This window comes from Phyllopteryx taeniolatus, chromosome 6 (assembly GCF_024500385.1).
Source record: "Phyllopteryx taeniolatus isolate TA_2022b chromosome 6, UOR_Ptae_1.2, whole genome shotgun sequence".
Classification (NCBI taxonomy): domain Eukaryota; kingdom Metazoa; phylum Chordata; class Actinopteri; order Syngnathiformes; family Syngnathidae; genus Phyllopteryx; species Phyllopteryx taeniolatus.
The window spans coordinates 4,457,337-4,472,976 of NC_084507.1; the positions used below are offsets into that span (position 1 = coordinate 4,457,337).

At 44.7% G+C, this 15,640-nt stretch overlaps 1 protein-coding gene across 27 annotated transcripts in view; it reads right to left on the minus strand.

Annotated features, from left to right (window-relative positions):
- Nucleotides 1–15,640, minus strand: part of rims2a (regulating synaptic membrane exocytosis 2a) — a 173,029-nt gene that overhangs the window by 77,382 nt on the left and 80,007 nt on the right. For all 27 annotated transcript variants that reach the window (XM_061776514.1, XM_061776509.1, XM_061776521.1 and 24 more), the window contains one exon: nucleotides 2,317–3,266. In XM_061776514.1, coding sequence (XP_061632498.1) covers nucleotides 2,317–3,266 — 950 coding nt within the window. The remainder of the gene's footprint in view (nucleotides 1–2,316; nucleotides 3,267–15,640) is intronic.

Below are 15,640 nucleotides of genomic sequence, written 5' to 3' on the forward strand. Positions count from 1 at the left end.
CAGGGTCATGTTTACCACTGTGTTACATCACCTTTTCTTTTAACAACATTCAACAAACGTTTGGAAACTGAGGACACTAATTGTTGAAGCTTTGTAGGTGGAATTCTTTCCCATTCTTGCTTGATGTACAGCTTTAGCTGTTTAACAGTCCGGGGTCTCCGTTGTCGTATTTTACGCTTCATAATGCGCCACATATTTTCAATGGGAGACAGGTCTGGATTGCAGGCACGCCAGTCTAGTACCCGCACTCTTTTACTACGAAGCCACGCTGTTGTAACACGTCCAGAATGTGGTTTGGCATTGTCTTGCTGAAATAAGCAGGGGCGGCCATGAAAAAGACGTTGCTTGGATGGCAGCATATGTTCCTTCAAAACCTGTATGTACCTTTCAGCATTAATGGTGCCTTCACAGATGTGTAAGTTACCCATGCCATTGGCACTAACAGAGCCCCATACCATCACAGATGCTGGTTTTTGAACTTTGCGTCCTTAACATTCCAGATGGTTCTTTTCTCTCTCTGGCCCGGAGGACACGACGTCCAAAATTTCCAAAAACAATTTGAAATGTGGAATCGTCGGACCACAGAACACTTTTCCACTTTGCATCAGTCCGTCTTAGATGAGTTCGGGCCCAGAGAAGCCGGCGGCGTTTCTGGGTATTGTTGATAAACTCTACTTTTGCTTTGCATAGTCGAGTTTCAAGTTGCACTTACGGATGTAGCGCTGAACTATATTTACTGACATTATTTTTCTGAAGTGTTCCTGAGAACATGTGGTGCTATCCTTTACACATTGATGTCGGTTTTTGATCGAAGGTCACGGGCTTAAATGATGGTTTTCGGCCTTGCTGCTTATATGCAGTGATTTCTTCAGATTCTCTGAACCTTTTGATGATATTATGGACCGTAGATAATGAAATCCCTAAATTCCTTGCAATTGTTCATTGAGGAACATTGTCCTTAAACTGTTCGACTATTTTCACACGCACTTGTTCACAAAGAGGTGAACCTCGCCCCATCTTTGCTTGTGAATGACTGAGCAATTCAGGGAAGCTCTTTTTATGCCCAATCATGGCACCCACCTTTTCCCAATTCGCCTGTTCACCTGTGGGATGTTCCAAACAGGTGTTTGATGAGCATTCCTCAACTTTCTCAGTCTTTTTTGCCACCTCTCCCCACCTTTTTGGAATGTATTGCAGCCATAAAATTCTAAGTTAATGATTATGTGCTAAAAACAATCAAGTTTATCAGTTTGAACATTAAATATCTTGTCTTTGTAGTGTATTCAATTAAATATAGGTTGAACATGATTTGAAAATCATTGTATTCTGTTTTTGTTTAACATAACGTCCCAACTTCATTGAAATTGGGGTTGTAATAGGTTGGCTTTGTGTTCAACTAAACAAGCCCAGATTTCTCAGAGTAAAGTGCATTTGTGACTAAATTAGACAAGATTTCAGTATTCATACATTTGATTTTAAAGTTCTCTCTATAAATTTCATCTTTATGTTACTAGCAGCATTGATTTATGCTTCCAGTCAGGTCCATAAAAATTGGGACATGAACACAATTGTCATCATTTCGGATAAAACACCACCGCAACGGATTTGAAATGAAAGAAACAAGATGTGCTTGCTGCAGACTTTCACCTTCAATTTGAGGGTATTTACATCCAAATCAGGTAAACGGTGTCAGACAGTTCTTGTTTATGCCTCCCACCTTTTAAAGGCGAGCTCGCTACATGTTACCATCGCATATCCTTGGTTGAAGCAAAGTTTCCGTGTTAATCAAAACACAAACATAGCGATATCACTTTGATATGATGATTCTTGGCTGAAGACACACACATGCACACACGCGCCCACACACACACACACACACACACACACGCACACACAGACTCACTGTTTTCCATCTTAAGTGTTTATGGCAAGTTGCTATAGTGATAGAATCTTCAGTATAAAACGCATATTAATGCAAATGTACTGTTATGCAAAATCATTCTATAAAGACAATCAAATAGTTTGTTTTTGTTTTTTGTAAAAAGGAAAACAATGAGCCATAAACATACAAGACATACAAGAGTAAAGGTGCAGCATAAAGAGAAAGCACACAGTAAACTGAAGTTTATACCTGACAGCTAAAGCTACATATACACAATCAATCAATATAAACATGAAACAACAGTAACCAAATCTGCCTTCTCTGAAAAAAAAAACATTATATTAATAGAATTAGAATTGAGGTTGAACAGGGGAAAAGGGGGAAAAATACATTGTAAATATGGAAAGAGTGACGCTAAAGGTGTGTGTGCGTACCTTTCTCACTGACTGACTCACTCTCTATCTCGACATCCTCACAGCTGGTGTACTCCGGCGTAGTTGCCAGCTCCTCCTCTGAGCTGCTCAGTGACACCTGCCGCATCTTCCCTCCCTTTTTGGTTTTGTGGGGCTTGGGTGGTGGAGGACGCACCGACTCTGATTGATCAGAGCTCAGAGAATCATTCCTCAACATGCTTTCCATCTTCTCCCTCTTGGTCTTGCGGACAGCTGAGTTGGGGTCCAAGTGATGCTGTTGTCTCCTCATAGATTCCCCTCCTCCGCCCATGTCACCTCTCCGCAGATCCCCAGGTCGGTCACCCAGCACAGGGCTGCGGTGGGGTGTTGGGGGGCTGTGGTTTGATGTTCTGTGGCCTCCAAGGCCAGGACCCATGGGCCCTGCGGTTGAGCGGTCAACAGAGTAAGATCGCTGTCCCACCATAGGCGGACGGCGCTCAGTGAGATGTTGACGTGACAGCCGGATGGGAGCCGGTTCGTCCTGCTCGGTGTAAGCTAGCGAGACATCGCTATGACGTCGCTCATGCCTGAGGCGGCCCACCTCCGCATGCATTCTCATCTGCTCTTCGTAGGGCTGCGGCTTAACAGGATAGCGTGCCAGGTTGGGGTCGCTGCGATAGCGTGTCTGGAACTCCTCCTGTCGCTGTCTCTGGAGCTCATATTCATTGTGTGGCCCATCTAGCTCCTGGTCCAGAGGGTATTCCTGGGAGTGCCAGCGTCCAGGACCCTGTCGGTCTCTGTAGCCAATCCATGCTGCATTTACGTCTGGATACAAATGTGGGCCCCGCGGAGCCCGCCGAGGGTCCCCATCCCCATAGTCAGACGGTGATCTGGGCATGCTTCCGTCTGTCGGGGCATAATGTGAATGGTCACCCCCCTCCCTTTGGTCGTATTTTTGGTTTGGATCCCTGGATGCAGATGGACTTCGTTTCCTGTGGATCACAAGAGAAGAATTTATATTCAAATAATAAATGTTGTTCTTCTTTTAATATATATTTGTTCTCAAATACTTTTGGAAAAAAAAAAAAATTTGTCCAAACATGACAATCCACATAATTTTTTGAAGTGTTGGCTTTCAATTTTTTTTTTTTCATTTTGATTTCATAGAATGACTCTGTTGACAAGGTGCTTCAGAGCTGTCAAATATTACGGAATGTCCGTATTTTGTTACGGAAATCACTGAACGCTGACTTGTTACGTCCGTAACACCGATTGATCTACCCACACACACACACACACACACACATAGATAGATAAACACTAAAATGGGAAAGTTAACTGTTTATAAACCATTACCACAGCGGCACACGTTATCAATATTCAAGCAGTAGTTGATTTCAGCAAACTCATTTTCAGCGTCATTTGACAGGTGAAGATTGCACAGTCCAGCAGCTTGAGCGTGGGCCTTAGTTAACATTTTATTTATCATTTATTGAACCAGGTAAAAGCCTATTGAGAGATTAAATTTCTTTTTCAAAAGCCAAGAGACAGCAGAAATTATACAGGCAGCAGAACTTATACAGTACGTATACAGTACGTAACACGACAACATTCATACAAGAAATAAAAATAAAGACTCAAAAAAATGATAGTAATATTAACATGTATGGCATGTGATTTAAAACAGTAAGAAATCCCAAATGCTTTTGAGTGCCTACATTGTTCATTCAAATTTGGCAGGCTTTAAGACATTTTTTGGGGCCTGTTTTGTGGGTTAATGACTGAATCTATGTGACAAATGTTTAATATTTGATTAAGTGCAATTTTTGAGAACAGAGGCTGAGTCTGATTTTTTTAAATATTTTGTATTTATCTAAGATATTTTATTGTTTTACAATACAATGCCAATGTTCAATGTTCTTTAGAACTCAAAGTTAATTGTTCTTAAAAGGATGTACTTGAATTATTATGCTCTGTAATATCATGATATCAGTGGCATAAAAAAATAAAACAACGATACTATCGTTTATCATGATAGTTTTTGGGAAACTATATTGTCCTAAAAAAATTGCTATCATGGCAGGATGGAACATAATACATTGACAGAGAGCAAGAGCAATGGATAACACAAAAATCCATCCATCCATTCTCCATATCGCTTATCCTCACTAGGGTCGCGGGCGTGCTAGAGCCTATCCCAGCCGACTCCAGCCGAGAGGCAGGATACACCCTGGACTGGTCGCCAGCCAATCACAGGGCACAGATAGCTTTTTCATAACCCCTAGATGGCGGCATACATTTATAAAATGTAAAAGTTTTTTTTCATTTTCTCCTTTACCTATGTAATGCGCACGATTGATTTTTGACCATTTTTTGGGGGGAAAAATGCACATTATACACGAGAAATGACGGTATGTGTTGAAAGGACCCCCTTGAAAATGAGATGATGCATCCCAAGGGGATATCCTTGAATTAAATAAATACATCAACAAATAATGCACAATATTAAATATTTTTTAATATACAGTATAAAGGCAGCATTCGCCAAACTTTTTAGCAGCTTTGATCGTTATGCGAAGACCTTGGATTTACACACGTAGCCCGTATGCCGTATTCTGTCAAGTGTTACGACAGTGCCGTAAAGTGACATGGTGTTTTGGTGCGCGTGTTATCTTACTTCAATGATAAATAAAGTTCACTTTAGCATACAGTTATTGTCTGCACATTATAGGACATAATAATCTGGTGATGAAGCAGAACTTCGTGTCTCTGCCATTATTCCCGCTGCCATTCTGTGGTCCCGCTGCCACTAGTATGAGGCTAGTGGCGTTAGCTTCGTTAGTTTTAGCTATCGACTTGAGGCTAATTCGTGCTCGGTTATCCAGTCAGGCACGAACCAGTCATGGTTTTTCCTTGAGTCATTACAACATCTTTTCTCGTACGGGATGTTTCAGTGATAAAAGTATTTCAGTCCGCAACTGAAAATGCACTTTTGGGCCATTTTCGGAGGCCCGATCGGGCCAGTGTCTGTATGTAGGTGGTGGCCCGAGACAGCGGCGTAGTGGCCCCGCGCCACTGTTAATGTCGGACCTTTTTCTTTTTCGACTTTTGTGGAAAAGTAGCTATTAAGACAGATGGATATTGATTAATTGTATTTTCTCTGTGGAATTGAATTTGGTGGGAAAAACAAATCCATAATGTGACTTTAATTTAGTATTCAAATACCGAGTGTCCTCATGGCCAGCATAGGGATACAATATACAAAACAAAAATATACGTTTTTATAAAGAAATAATCTGGTGATACAGTGGTTAAATCTCTGACTTGAATGAATGTATTGTCTGTCTCTACATGTAATCTGCGATTGACTGGCGACCAGTCCAGGGTGTAGTCTGCCTTTCGCCCGAGGCTAGTTATGATGAGCTCACTTGTGAACCTGAACAGGATAAGCAATATAGAAAATGGATGAATGGATAGACTAGCAGGAGTGGCAGAAATACAGTACTGTATATGACTAATATACTAATACTAAATGACTTCATTGTAACACTAATACTAAAAATGGGTTATTATAATAATAATAAAAAAAGATGAGTCACTTATTAACAGATGCTTCACTTATTATTATTATTTTGGAAGTGGGTCACTTTACTTTAAACTAAGACAACAAAAGACCATTTACAGTATGCCACCTTAGTATCCAATGCCAAAAACAGTCTCACTCGTTACTCAGATGAAGCTGGAGGATCAAATGAGTGGTTTGTTACATTATTCATGAATGGCTCCTGGTAAAAAAGTGAACTAAATTCATTCACAAATCCAAAGTCAAAAAGCAGCTGGAATAAAAACCATGGAACAGACTTTGGATTGAGAAACAGTGGTACCTGAGCGTGTGTAACACGTGGCGTGTGACTGATTGATGATCTGCCTCTTGAGATGTGTATTTTTGTTGAGATGTCCATGTGTATTTATGAGGAAGGATTTATTCAACATATTTCATTTTGTTTGTTTAATTTGCTGCTTAATGGAATTATTCCATTGTGGGCCGACCAAGTCTTCGTAGCTTCCTGAATCCTTCCCAATAAGGTGATCTTGAAAACCCAGAGGACACACAGCTGTCGTACAAGCACAATACCTACAACAACTTTCGTTTTGCATATCTTAAACACATCAAGGCAAACGTATTGTTTCTCTGCTCTCATTCAGCCTTGTGTGTCCATATTTTCTAAACAGAGACATCTCAACAGCAGCTAGCAAACAGGCTAACACTGTCCATCAGCATGCGTGATGTTGATACTAACGGGCACTAAACCAGCTTTTGGCAAGTACGAAAGAGCAATGGCATGGCACTGTAGCAACTACTCAGCTATCAGTTCATATTTACTGAGACACCCGCATCAGAACAGAGTCCAGTCAACTGACACTGTAGGTAAATTTCTAAGAATCTTTCAAAAGGAGCCAGTAAACCACGTCCTCCAGCTAAAAATGGATCCACTGGATATGGTTTGTGAGAGGTTTAGGCATGAAGCAGCAGGATGCCTAAAATGCAGCACTGAGGTCTGACTGCTGCAGCAATTGAATCACAACGCACACAGTGATGTTCTTCCTCAAATTCATACCCCCTTATAAGGGAAGATGCAGATGTGATGTCACCATAGGCTGAGACACAGGTCAGAGAATGAGGTGGGTTGTGTACAGCAGATCGGCCAGAAGTGAATCATCTGAACAGATGGACAACAGGCATATTTGCAGTCTGCATTTCAAAGAGTGGAAATGAAATCCTATCAAATGTTTAGTTAATTACATAAATCCATCCTCTGCTGTGACACTGCATTGACCATGTGATTTCATTAATCGGTACACAAGGACAATGGTAACATAACAAGGATAGGAACTAGGAACGTGGCGCTCCTACATGACAGGCACCCAAGTCTACCAGGCATAGACATTTTTTTTTTCATTCCAAAGCAAACAATTTATAAAATATTAAAGTAAGAACAAGACTTAGGCATCTTCTAAAGCAGTCTTTTAGGTGAGCTTTCCCAAAGATGGGCATATACATCCAATTGCCATCCACTGAGGATGAGTTAAATTCAACAAAACATGGCTTTTATGTGGTTGGTGGCTTTCCAAAATTATCAGAAGGATCCATTTGTTTATATTTGTAATCGATGTTTGTTTGCCTCTTCCACTAACAATTTCAATTCCATCACTTCAAACTTTGTTTTGCGCTTGTGGTGCTCTCCCTAATATTCCATGGTGAAAACCATTGGAGCTCCCAAAAGCGTGAAACTGTCATGAACATGGTTAGGGCGACGGCGAGGAACGCAAGGCAAGAACATGGTGGACCCAATTGCAGGGAAGCAGGGAGGCAAGGCAGGAGTGCGGGAATCTCAAAATAATAATATTTAATCACAATGATAAAACAACAGGCGACTATGACAAAAACAACTGGCGACTATGACAAAAACAACTGGCGACTATGACATGGCAAGACGTGACAACGACAATGAACCGACAAGGACTGAAAGAACCCAGGGAACTAAATACAAACAAATTGACGAGACAACGAGGAACACCTGGACAAGACACGAGTGGCTGGAGAGAGCTGATTGGTCGACACAAAATAGACGAGAACAGGTGGACACAACAACCTAATGAGCACACGACAAACATGGAACACAGGAAAACATGGAACAAAACTAAACACAACCCAAACCCAAAACACAGACCATGACAGTACCCCCCCTCTAAAGGAACGGATCCCAGACGTTCCCCAAACAACAACCAAAAAGTCATCAACCCAGGGTGGGCGGAAGGGGGCCTGGAGGAGGGTACAGAGTCCACCCCTCAGGTCAGTCTGGTGGCCATCCAGGCCACCCGAGGTGAGGTGCTTGGCTGAGCGGTTCAGGAGGTCGTCCAGGACGCCAAGCACCAGGGTCTTTACAGGGCCATTCAGGCGGACGGCCACGGTGCCGAACCCAATGGTAATGCAGGGGCCAGGCAATAGGGTTGGGTGGCGGCCGCTGGACGAGCGCCGTTGGAGCAGGGTTAGGTGGCGGCCGCTGGACGAGCGCCGCCGGAGCAAGGACGGGTGGCGGCCGCTGGACGAGCGCCGCCGGAGCAAGGACGGGTGGCGGCCGCTGGACGAGCGCCGCCGGAACATGGTCGGATGGCGGCCGCTGGACGAGCGCCGCCGGAGCAAGGACGGGTGGCGGCCGCTGGACGAGCGCCGCCGGAGCAAGGACGGGTGGCGGCCGCTGGACGAGCGCCGCCGGAGCAGGGTCGGGTGGCGGCCGCTGGACGAGCGCCGCCGGAGCAGGGTCGGGTGGCGGCCGCTGGACGAGCGCCGCCGGAGCAGGGTCGGGTGGCGGCCGCTGGACGAGCGCCGCCGGAGCAGGGTCGGGTGGCGGCCGCTGGACGAGCGCCGCCGGAGCAAGGACGGGTGGCGGCCGCTGGACGAGCGCCGCCGGAGCAGGGTCGGGTGGCGGCCGCTGGACGAGCGCCGCCGGAGCAAGGACGGGTGGCGGCCGCTGGACGCGCGCCGCCGGAGCAGGGTCGGGTGGCGGCCGCTGGACGAGCGCCGCCGGAGCAGGGTCAGGTGGCGGCCGCTGGACGAGCGCCGCCGGAGCAGGGTCGGGTGGCGGCCGCTGGACGAGCGCCGCCGGAGCAGGGTCGGGTGGCGGCCGCTGGACGAGCGCCGCCGGAGCAAGGACGGGTGGCGGCCGCTGGACGAACGCCGCCGGACCAAGGACGGGTGGCGGCCGCTGGGCGAGCGCCGTTGGAGCAGGGTCAGGTGGCGGCCGCTGGACGAGCGCCGCCGGAGCAAGGACGGGTGGCGGCCGCTGGACGAGCGCCGCCGGAGCAGGGTCAGGTGGCGGCCGCTGGACGAGCGCCGCCGGAGCAAGGACGGGTGGCGGCCGCTGGACGAGCGCCGCCGGAGCAAGGACGGGTGGCGGCCGCTGGACGAGCGCCGCCGGAGCAAGGACGGGTGGCGGCCGCTGGACGAGCGCCGCCGGAGCAAGGACGGGTGGCGGCCGCTGGACGAGCGCCGCCGGTGCGGGACCCTGGCGCAGCTGCCAAGGAGCCGGAACGGGAGCTGCAGTCGCTTCCTCAGCCTGCCGCCATTGAGGTGTGGGAGTAGAGGGTACGGGAGTGGAAGAGTGCACAAGGTCTCGGGAAGGTGAACTAGGAAAAATGGCTGGTACTGAACATGGCTTGGGGGCAGGTTTGACTCGACGTGACTTAATTGGAGCCGTGGAACAACGTGTGGGAACAGGTGAAAAATCAAGTGATTTGTGAACAGGGGGGAAAAAACGAGGGGGCAAAATTTGACCTTTACTTGGGCGCCTCCGTTGGCCACCACGCGGCGGTCCCGGGTAGATGGCCAAACGGGTGCCCAAGAAAAGGTCAGAGGGAAAGGATTTGGACTCACTGGGGTTGGAAACGTGGAAACGTGACAAAAACTGACGAGGACGGGATAAACTAGGGAAGGAACCAAAAAAATCTAAATCTGTGTCAGAGTCAGAATCCGACAGGAGGTTAACTAAATCAGGGCCATCTTCACAATCAGAAAAATCTGAATCTAAAGAAACATGTGGATGTACAATAGTAGGGCATGGTGAATAACTAGGACAAGTGGGGGGACCCGAGGAAAAGGACAGAAAAGACTGAATGATAGGGCTTACTGGAGGAGGGTAGGTATGGAAGGCAGGCTGAGGACGGTGGGAGGCAGTTTGGTGGCGTCCAGGGTGACGCCATGTTCTTCCCGCTGGGTCCTGTTCTGGTCGGTTCATTCTGTCATGAACATGGTTAGGGCGACGGCGAGGAACGCAAGGCAAGAACATGGTGGACCCAATTGCAGGGAAGCAGGGAGGCAAGGCAGGAGTGCGGGAATCTCAAAATAATAATATTTAATCACAATGATAAAACAACAGGCGACTATGACAAAAACAACTGGCGACTATGACAAAAACAACTGGCGACTATGACAAAAACAACTGGCGACTATGACATGGCAAGACATGTGACAACGACAATGAACCGACAAGGACTGAAAGAACCCAGGGAACTAAATACAAACAAATTGACGAGACAACGAGGAACACCTGGACAAGACACGAGTGGCTGGAGAGAGCTGATTGGTCGACACAAAATAGACGAGAACAGGTGGACACAACAACCTAATGAGCACACGACAAACATGGAACACAGGAAAACATGGAACAAAACTAAACACAACCCAAACCCAAAACACAGACCATGACAGAAACTATCTTTTAAATACAGCGGTCTCTCCACTTTCACAACCTGTAGCTAACAGCACACGTAATCTGTTAGTGAGTAAACGTGCAATTTAGCGCCAGCTATTTGGGATTTTACTAGCTAAATCAGGCCCTAAGGGGAGATGTTAAAGTTTGATAAAGGTGTTAAATGGTGTATGTGTCAACTATTATCAAGAAGTAGGTGTTGAACTTTTTTTGTCATCGATGCTGAGGTGATGATAGTCGAGTCGAAGGCGACTGATCGATAGCATCATTGTTATTTTTCCCCAACTCGCTGAGAGTGCCAATGTTTTAAAAAAAAAGATCGCTGTCAAAACTCCAGTCATATGCCTGGATCAGACTACAACACAAATTTGATCCTTCACAATCCCACAATTTCACACTATTGCCATCGCCGTACCTCGGTCAGACAGTGGCAACACTATTCAACATGTATTCCGATTCCACCGTATCCTGTCTTTTACAATCACTGGGCTTTATCTTTCCAAATCACTGCCCGGGAGGCGTGACCAGAAAACGTGCCACCTTTCAGCAAAACTGGATACCACCATTACCATGGCGACATTGTTGTCAAACAATGGATTGCTGCGGGAATGTTGGGAATGTTTTGGGCAATCCATTCAAGGATTGCATGAGGTATATTCATGTACTTTAACTACGACACGACACACAAGCAGGCAAGAAAACGTTATGGAGCCCAGCAAGCTAGGGGTAGCGCTAACGTTTGATGTAAGCATGCCGACTTTCTGTCGAACATTTCCTAAAACTTCAGTCTACATTGGTTTGTGCGCATGAATAAATGTTGACAACGACAAGCACGGGAGGCAATGCACCAGTCATAATACGCAATCCTATTGGTTGACGTCAAAGTGCGCTGTTGGAGAGTTGTCGTTGATATGTCACACTACACGGAAGATATCCCCAAAATCAAACATGCTAGACTTTTCATTTTGGCATCGTAGGGCCAAAGGGTCGTGGATTATGTCACACTACAAGACGTTCCTGACAAAATATGTCGGGCTCGATCTTGGAAACCGCCCGTGATAGCTAATCGGGGCAATAGCTGAGCTAAACTCCTGCAGTCGGATATAGGTATTATCCTCCCTGCAAGGCTGCTGCTTTCTGTCTACTGAATGCACCCCCCAAGCTTGTTTATTGAGTCACATTCATCTACTTTCAAAGTACAGTTGGATTTTGTACAACTCTGACAACAATTGATTTGTTCATCAATCCAACACAACAACAGGATCACTACTTTCTACAGCATATAAGAATAGCAGGGAGTTAAAAAAAAAGAGGAGGCAATGGTTTTCAGCAATGTATTTACTTTAGCAAAATGTCAGTTGTGTTCCAAAGATTTCTGCAAGAGCTTATAAATGTTTTTCAAGTTTTCAAGCCAGGGGAGGTCCCTGTGTGTGCATGCCGTGCTCACTCACTGTGCTCACTCAGAAAGAGGGACAGCAACAGACTGCAGACACGAGGAGATGGCAGTTGACTGGTTTCTTTGACACATTAACCATTCATTTTGATAATAGAGAGGTTATCTATCGACCGTGGCTTACGTCCTTGTGTGCAGATGCTAATCTATATTGTCCTTTTATTGTGAACAGGATGGCGTGTGCCAGTGGTGAAGCTGATCTTCAGCTAGCGTTAGTACGCATAGATAGCAATTGCGCATTTCTTACATTTCAGAATGAACTTTCATATTTAACAGGTGACCTTCCTTACCAGTCTAATTTTGAGTCAAATATTGCCAAATGCTTGAAGCACTGCTGCTAGTTTGCTACGTGAATCCAACACCTGTTGATTTCAGCAAGGTGTCTTGTGTCCAAATCATGTGACTGGTGATTAATCGACCTCAAGCTAAAATCGCAGTGGCAAAGTCGATGTGTCGATCAGTCGACTAATTGGTTCAAGAAGTGAATATACATTACGAAGATAACGCTTTACTTTTGATAATTTAATTTTGCTGACACTAGTTTTCTTCAAAGTATTATTATTAACACAGTAGTTGCTAATGCCGAATTAAGGCACTGAACCTAGGAGTTCACTAGTGCCACAGCTCTCAACTGAGTTGTACAACATTTTTAATGTTCACTTGCATATCTTTCAATGCAATAATTAAACTGTAGGATAACCATGTGAACCTTTTGAGGAGATATAATATCATCATATAATTCATGAAATGTTGAATCCAGCAATGAAATTCAGCTCAAATCTCCACACAAACACAAGAGCAGTGTTGATCACACCAGACAACCCAGGTTCACTATCCAGGGAAGAGAATCAGAATCAGAATCATTTGTATTTTGCCAAGTATGTCCAAAACACACAAGGAATTTGTCTCCGGTAGTTGGAGCCACTCTAGTACGACAACGGACAGTCAATTGACAGAGAACACTTTTGAGAGGTAAAGACATTGAGAAAAACAGTCACTGAACAACAAAGGGTTGCTAGTTATCTGCTAATGCTGGTACAATTGTTTTGGTGTTTTTTTGTTAGTTTTTTTGACAATTGTGCAAAAGGTCCTCTAGCACTTAGAGCAGTTTGAATTACTAATATAGCAATAGTCCGGTACAATGACCATTGTGCAAAGGGCGCAGAGACTTCAAAGAGTGTATGCAGTTTAAAGTGAGTAGTAGTACGATAGTCTGGGACAATGCTGATTGTGCAAATGTTGCAGATACTCCTCAGTGTGCAAGTGGGGCAGATGCTACTCTGGCATGAGTGGCCAGTATTGGTCAACAACAGATGTGCAAATAGTGCAGCATGGCGAGACTGCTCACTGTAGTAGTCATACGAGTAATGTATAATTGGCCCGACAGAAATGTGTTCTTCCAATCATCCTTCAAGTGGGCCCTATTAAGTGACTTTTTTTGTTGTTGTTTTTGTCTATAGATGATAAGAACCCCAGGAGCATCAAATGCATTAATCCAGTTTGACTCAATAGCCTGTGTGATGCTAGCTCTGTGCTCTTTGCTTATTCTGCTGCTGGAGACACACGTTAAGTAAAAAAGGCAAAACTATTCATTGGGAAAAAGCAACACCAGCCCAATGGGTATAGTGCCACCTCTACTTTGTGTGTAATGGAGAGAAGTCAAATGAAAACAAATGAGTGACACCATGGTGCAGAGCGTTTTCCTTGAGAGACAATCTGGTCTACTAATGACAACAATACATCTTGGGAGGGTCACTATTAAAACAAGATAACCAAAAAGAAAAGAGCAACCTGGATGTGTTAGTGTGAGCTCAAGCATTAAAGACGAGAGAAGCAATAATGACTAATGGTCCATTGACATTTACGAATCATCATTTATTCCTTCAATAGTTCTCGCCACTGACTGTGTACCTCTGAGACCCCTCAAAATAAAAGAAATATAGCCAAGCATATTGGTGTTACCATATATGATAAAAACCATGCTATAGCATCAGCACGGTCTGCTTTTTTCTGCCAGTCTGCTGTACAGACAGTTTCCTTCCCCTTACTGTATATAGCCAGATAGCACAATTTATAACTGCTGCGGAAGGTCCTGGAGGTCGAAAGAGAGCTCACTTTCAAGATTAACACCATCATCATTTGACTGCTATGAATGGGTGGAGGTCAAGCAGCAATGATGCTCAACCTGCCAGAAAGAACAACATTCATCACCAAGCACAAGCAGAGGAAGTTGTGCAAGCTTATCTAATTCAGCATTAGGGCCTAATATTATATAGTTTATTTGGTTTTATACAGATAATGCATGCTTGGCAGAGAGGCAATAGAAAGGAGAAAGAGGAGGGGTAGACAGCGATTGGAAGTCCAGGTGGGTAAAAAATTCTCTACCTCATCATTTCTATGCATTATATTTATGCAAATACTCTACATGTCTCCCAGGCTTGGAACTTTGATGATGTAGCTGGTTTTCAGTGACTTGGTTTGAGTTTGATCTGGTCTATTCTGTGGGGATTTGTGCATGTGTGTTAAGATTGACTGCGTGTAGTTGATGCGTTACAATCCAATATTGATTTCACATCTGTTACTGCGATTGTCCAATCATGTTTCCCCATTGAGCTACAAAGGACAATTGTTGAGAGTGGATGTGACAGCAGACTGATGTGTGCAATCACATGATAGCAGGAGGGGTGGATTCAGCACACGAGGGTTGAGGTTAAGGTTAATAGAAAAGATCCTGTTTAGCTATGTTGATCACCATGAAAGGTATGACAATTAAAAAAAAATCATAAATGCGGATGAAACCATGCTTTATTTGGTAGAGAGGGCCATGCAATGCATTATCCATTCCATCCATTTTCTTCACCGCTTATCCTCACTAGGTTCGCGGGTATACTGGAGCCTATCCCAGCTAACTGCGGGCAGGAACAGAAACAGCCTTCTTCGTAGATGAAAAAAAAAAAACTTCTCTTAGTTGTTTCAAAGGGTGTTTGTCCTCCTCCTCCTCTGCCTCCTCCCCAGGTACAAACTGTCCTGTGAAGATTTGTTCTGTATTTCCACTCCTGCACATCAGGTCCACTTAGTGCCCACACTTGACACTGACACAGTTTAGAGACATCAGCTTCTGCTCCTTCAAGAGTCATGCCACTGATATTAATGGTGCAAGACTGCAAGACTAAAGCTGGACAAGAAACTTTGAGGACACTACGTACTTGGAGACTTGAATAATTTGGTGCTGCAAACACAGTAGTGAAGTTTTTGAAAACTACTAACAAACCTATCATTCCACGCTTATCTTTTAGTGTTGTAGAATTTTTACACAGACATTCAGGATCTGGGTTACGCTACACACAGGTTATTTAAATCAAATTAGCCTTTTATGGACTGATGAAAACCAAGATTAAACATTTACCAAAATGATGCCCTGAAGAACAAATAAACTACTGATGAACAAACAGATATCGAATGGGTCGATCAAGGAAAATAGGACCAGTTGATGCCAAACGTGACAGCAGTAAATAACGCCCGAAACCAATTGTTCATCTGCAACAACCATCAGTGGAGGGCCATCAGTGAAGGTATCACAATCTACTGTTTGCAGATGACGTCATGAACAGACGACACCAGAAGAGACAAACAACTCATTAGC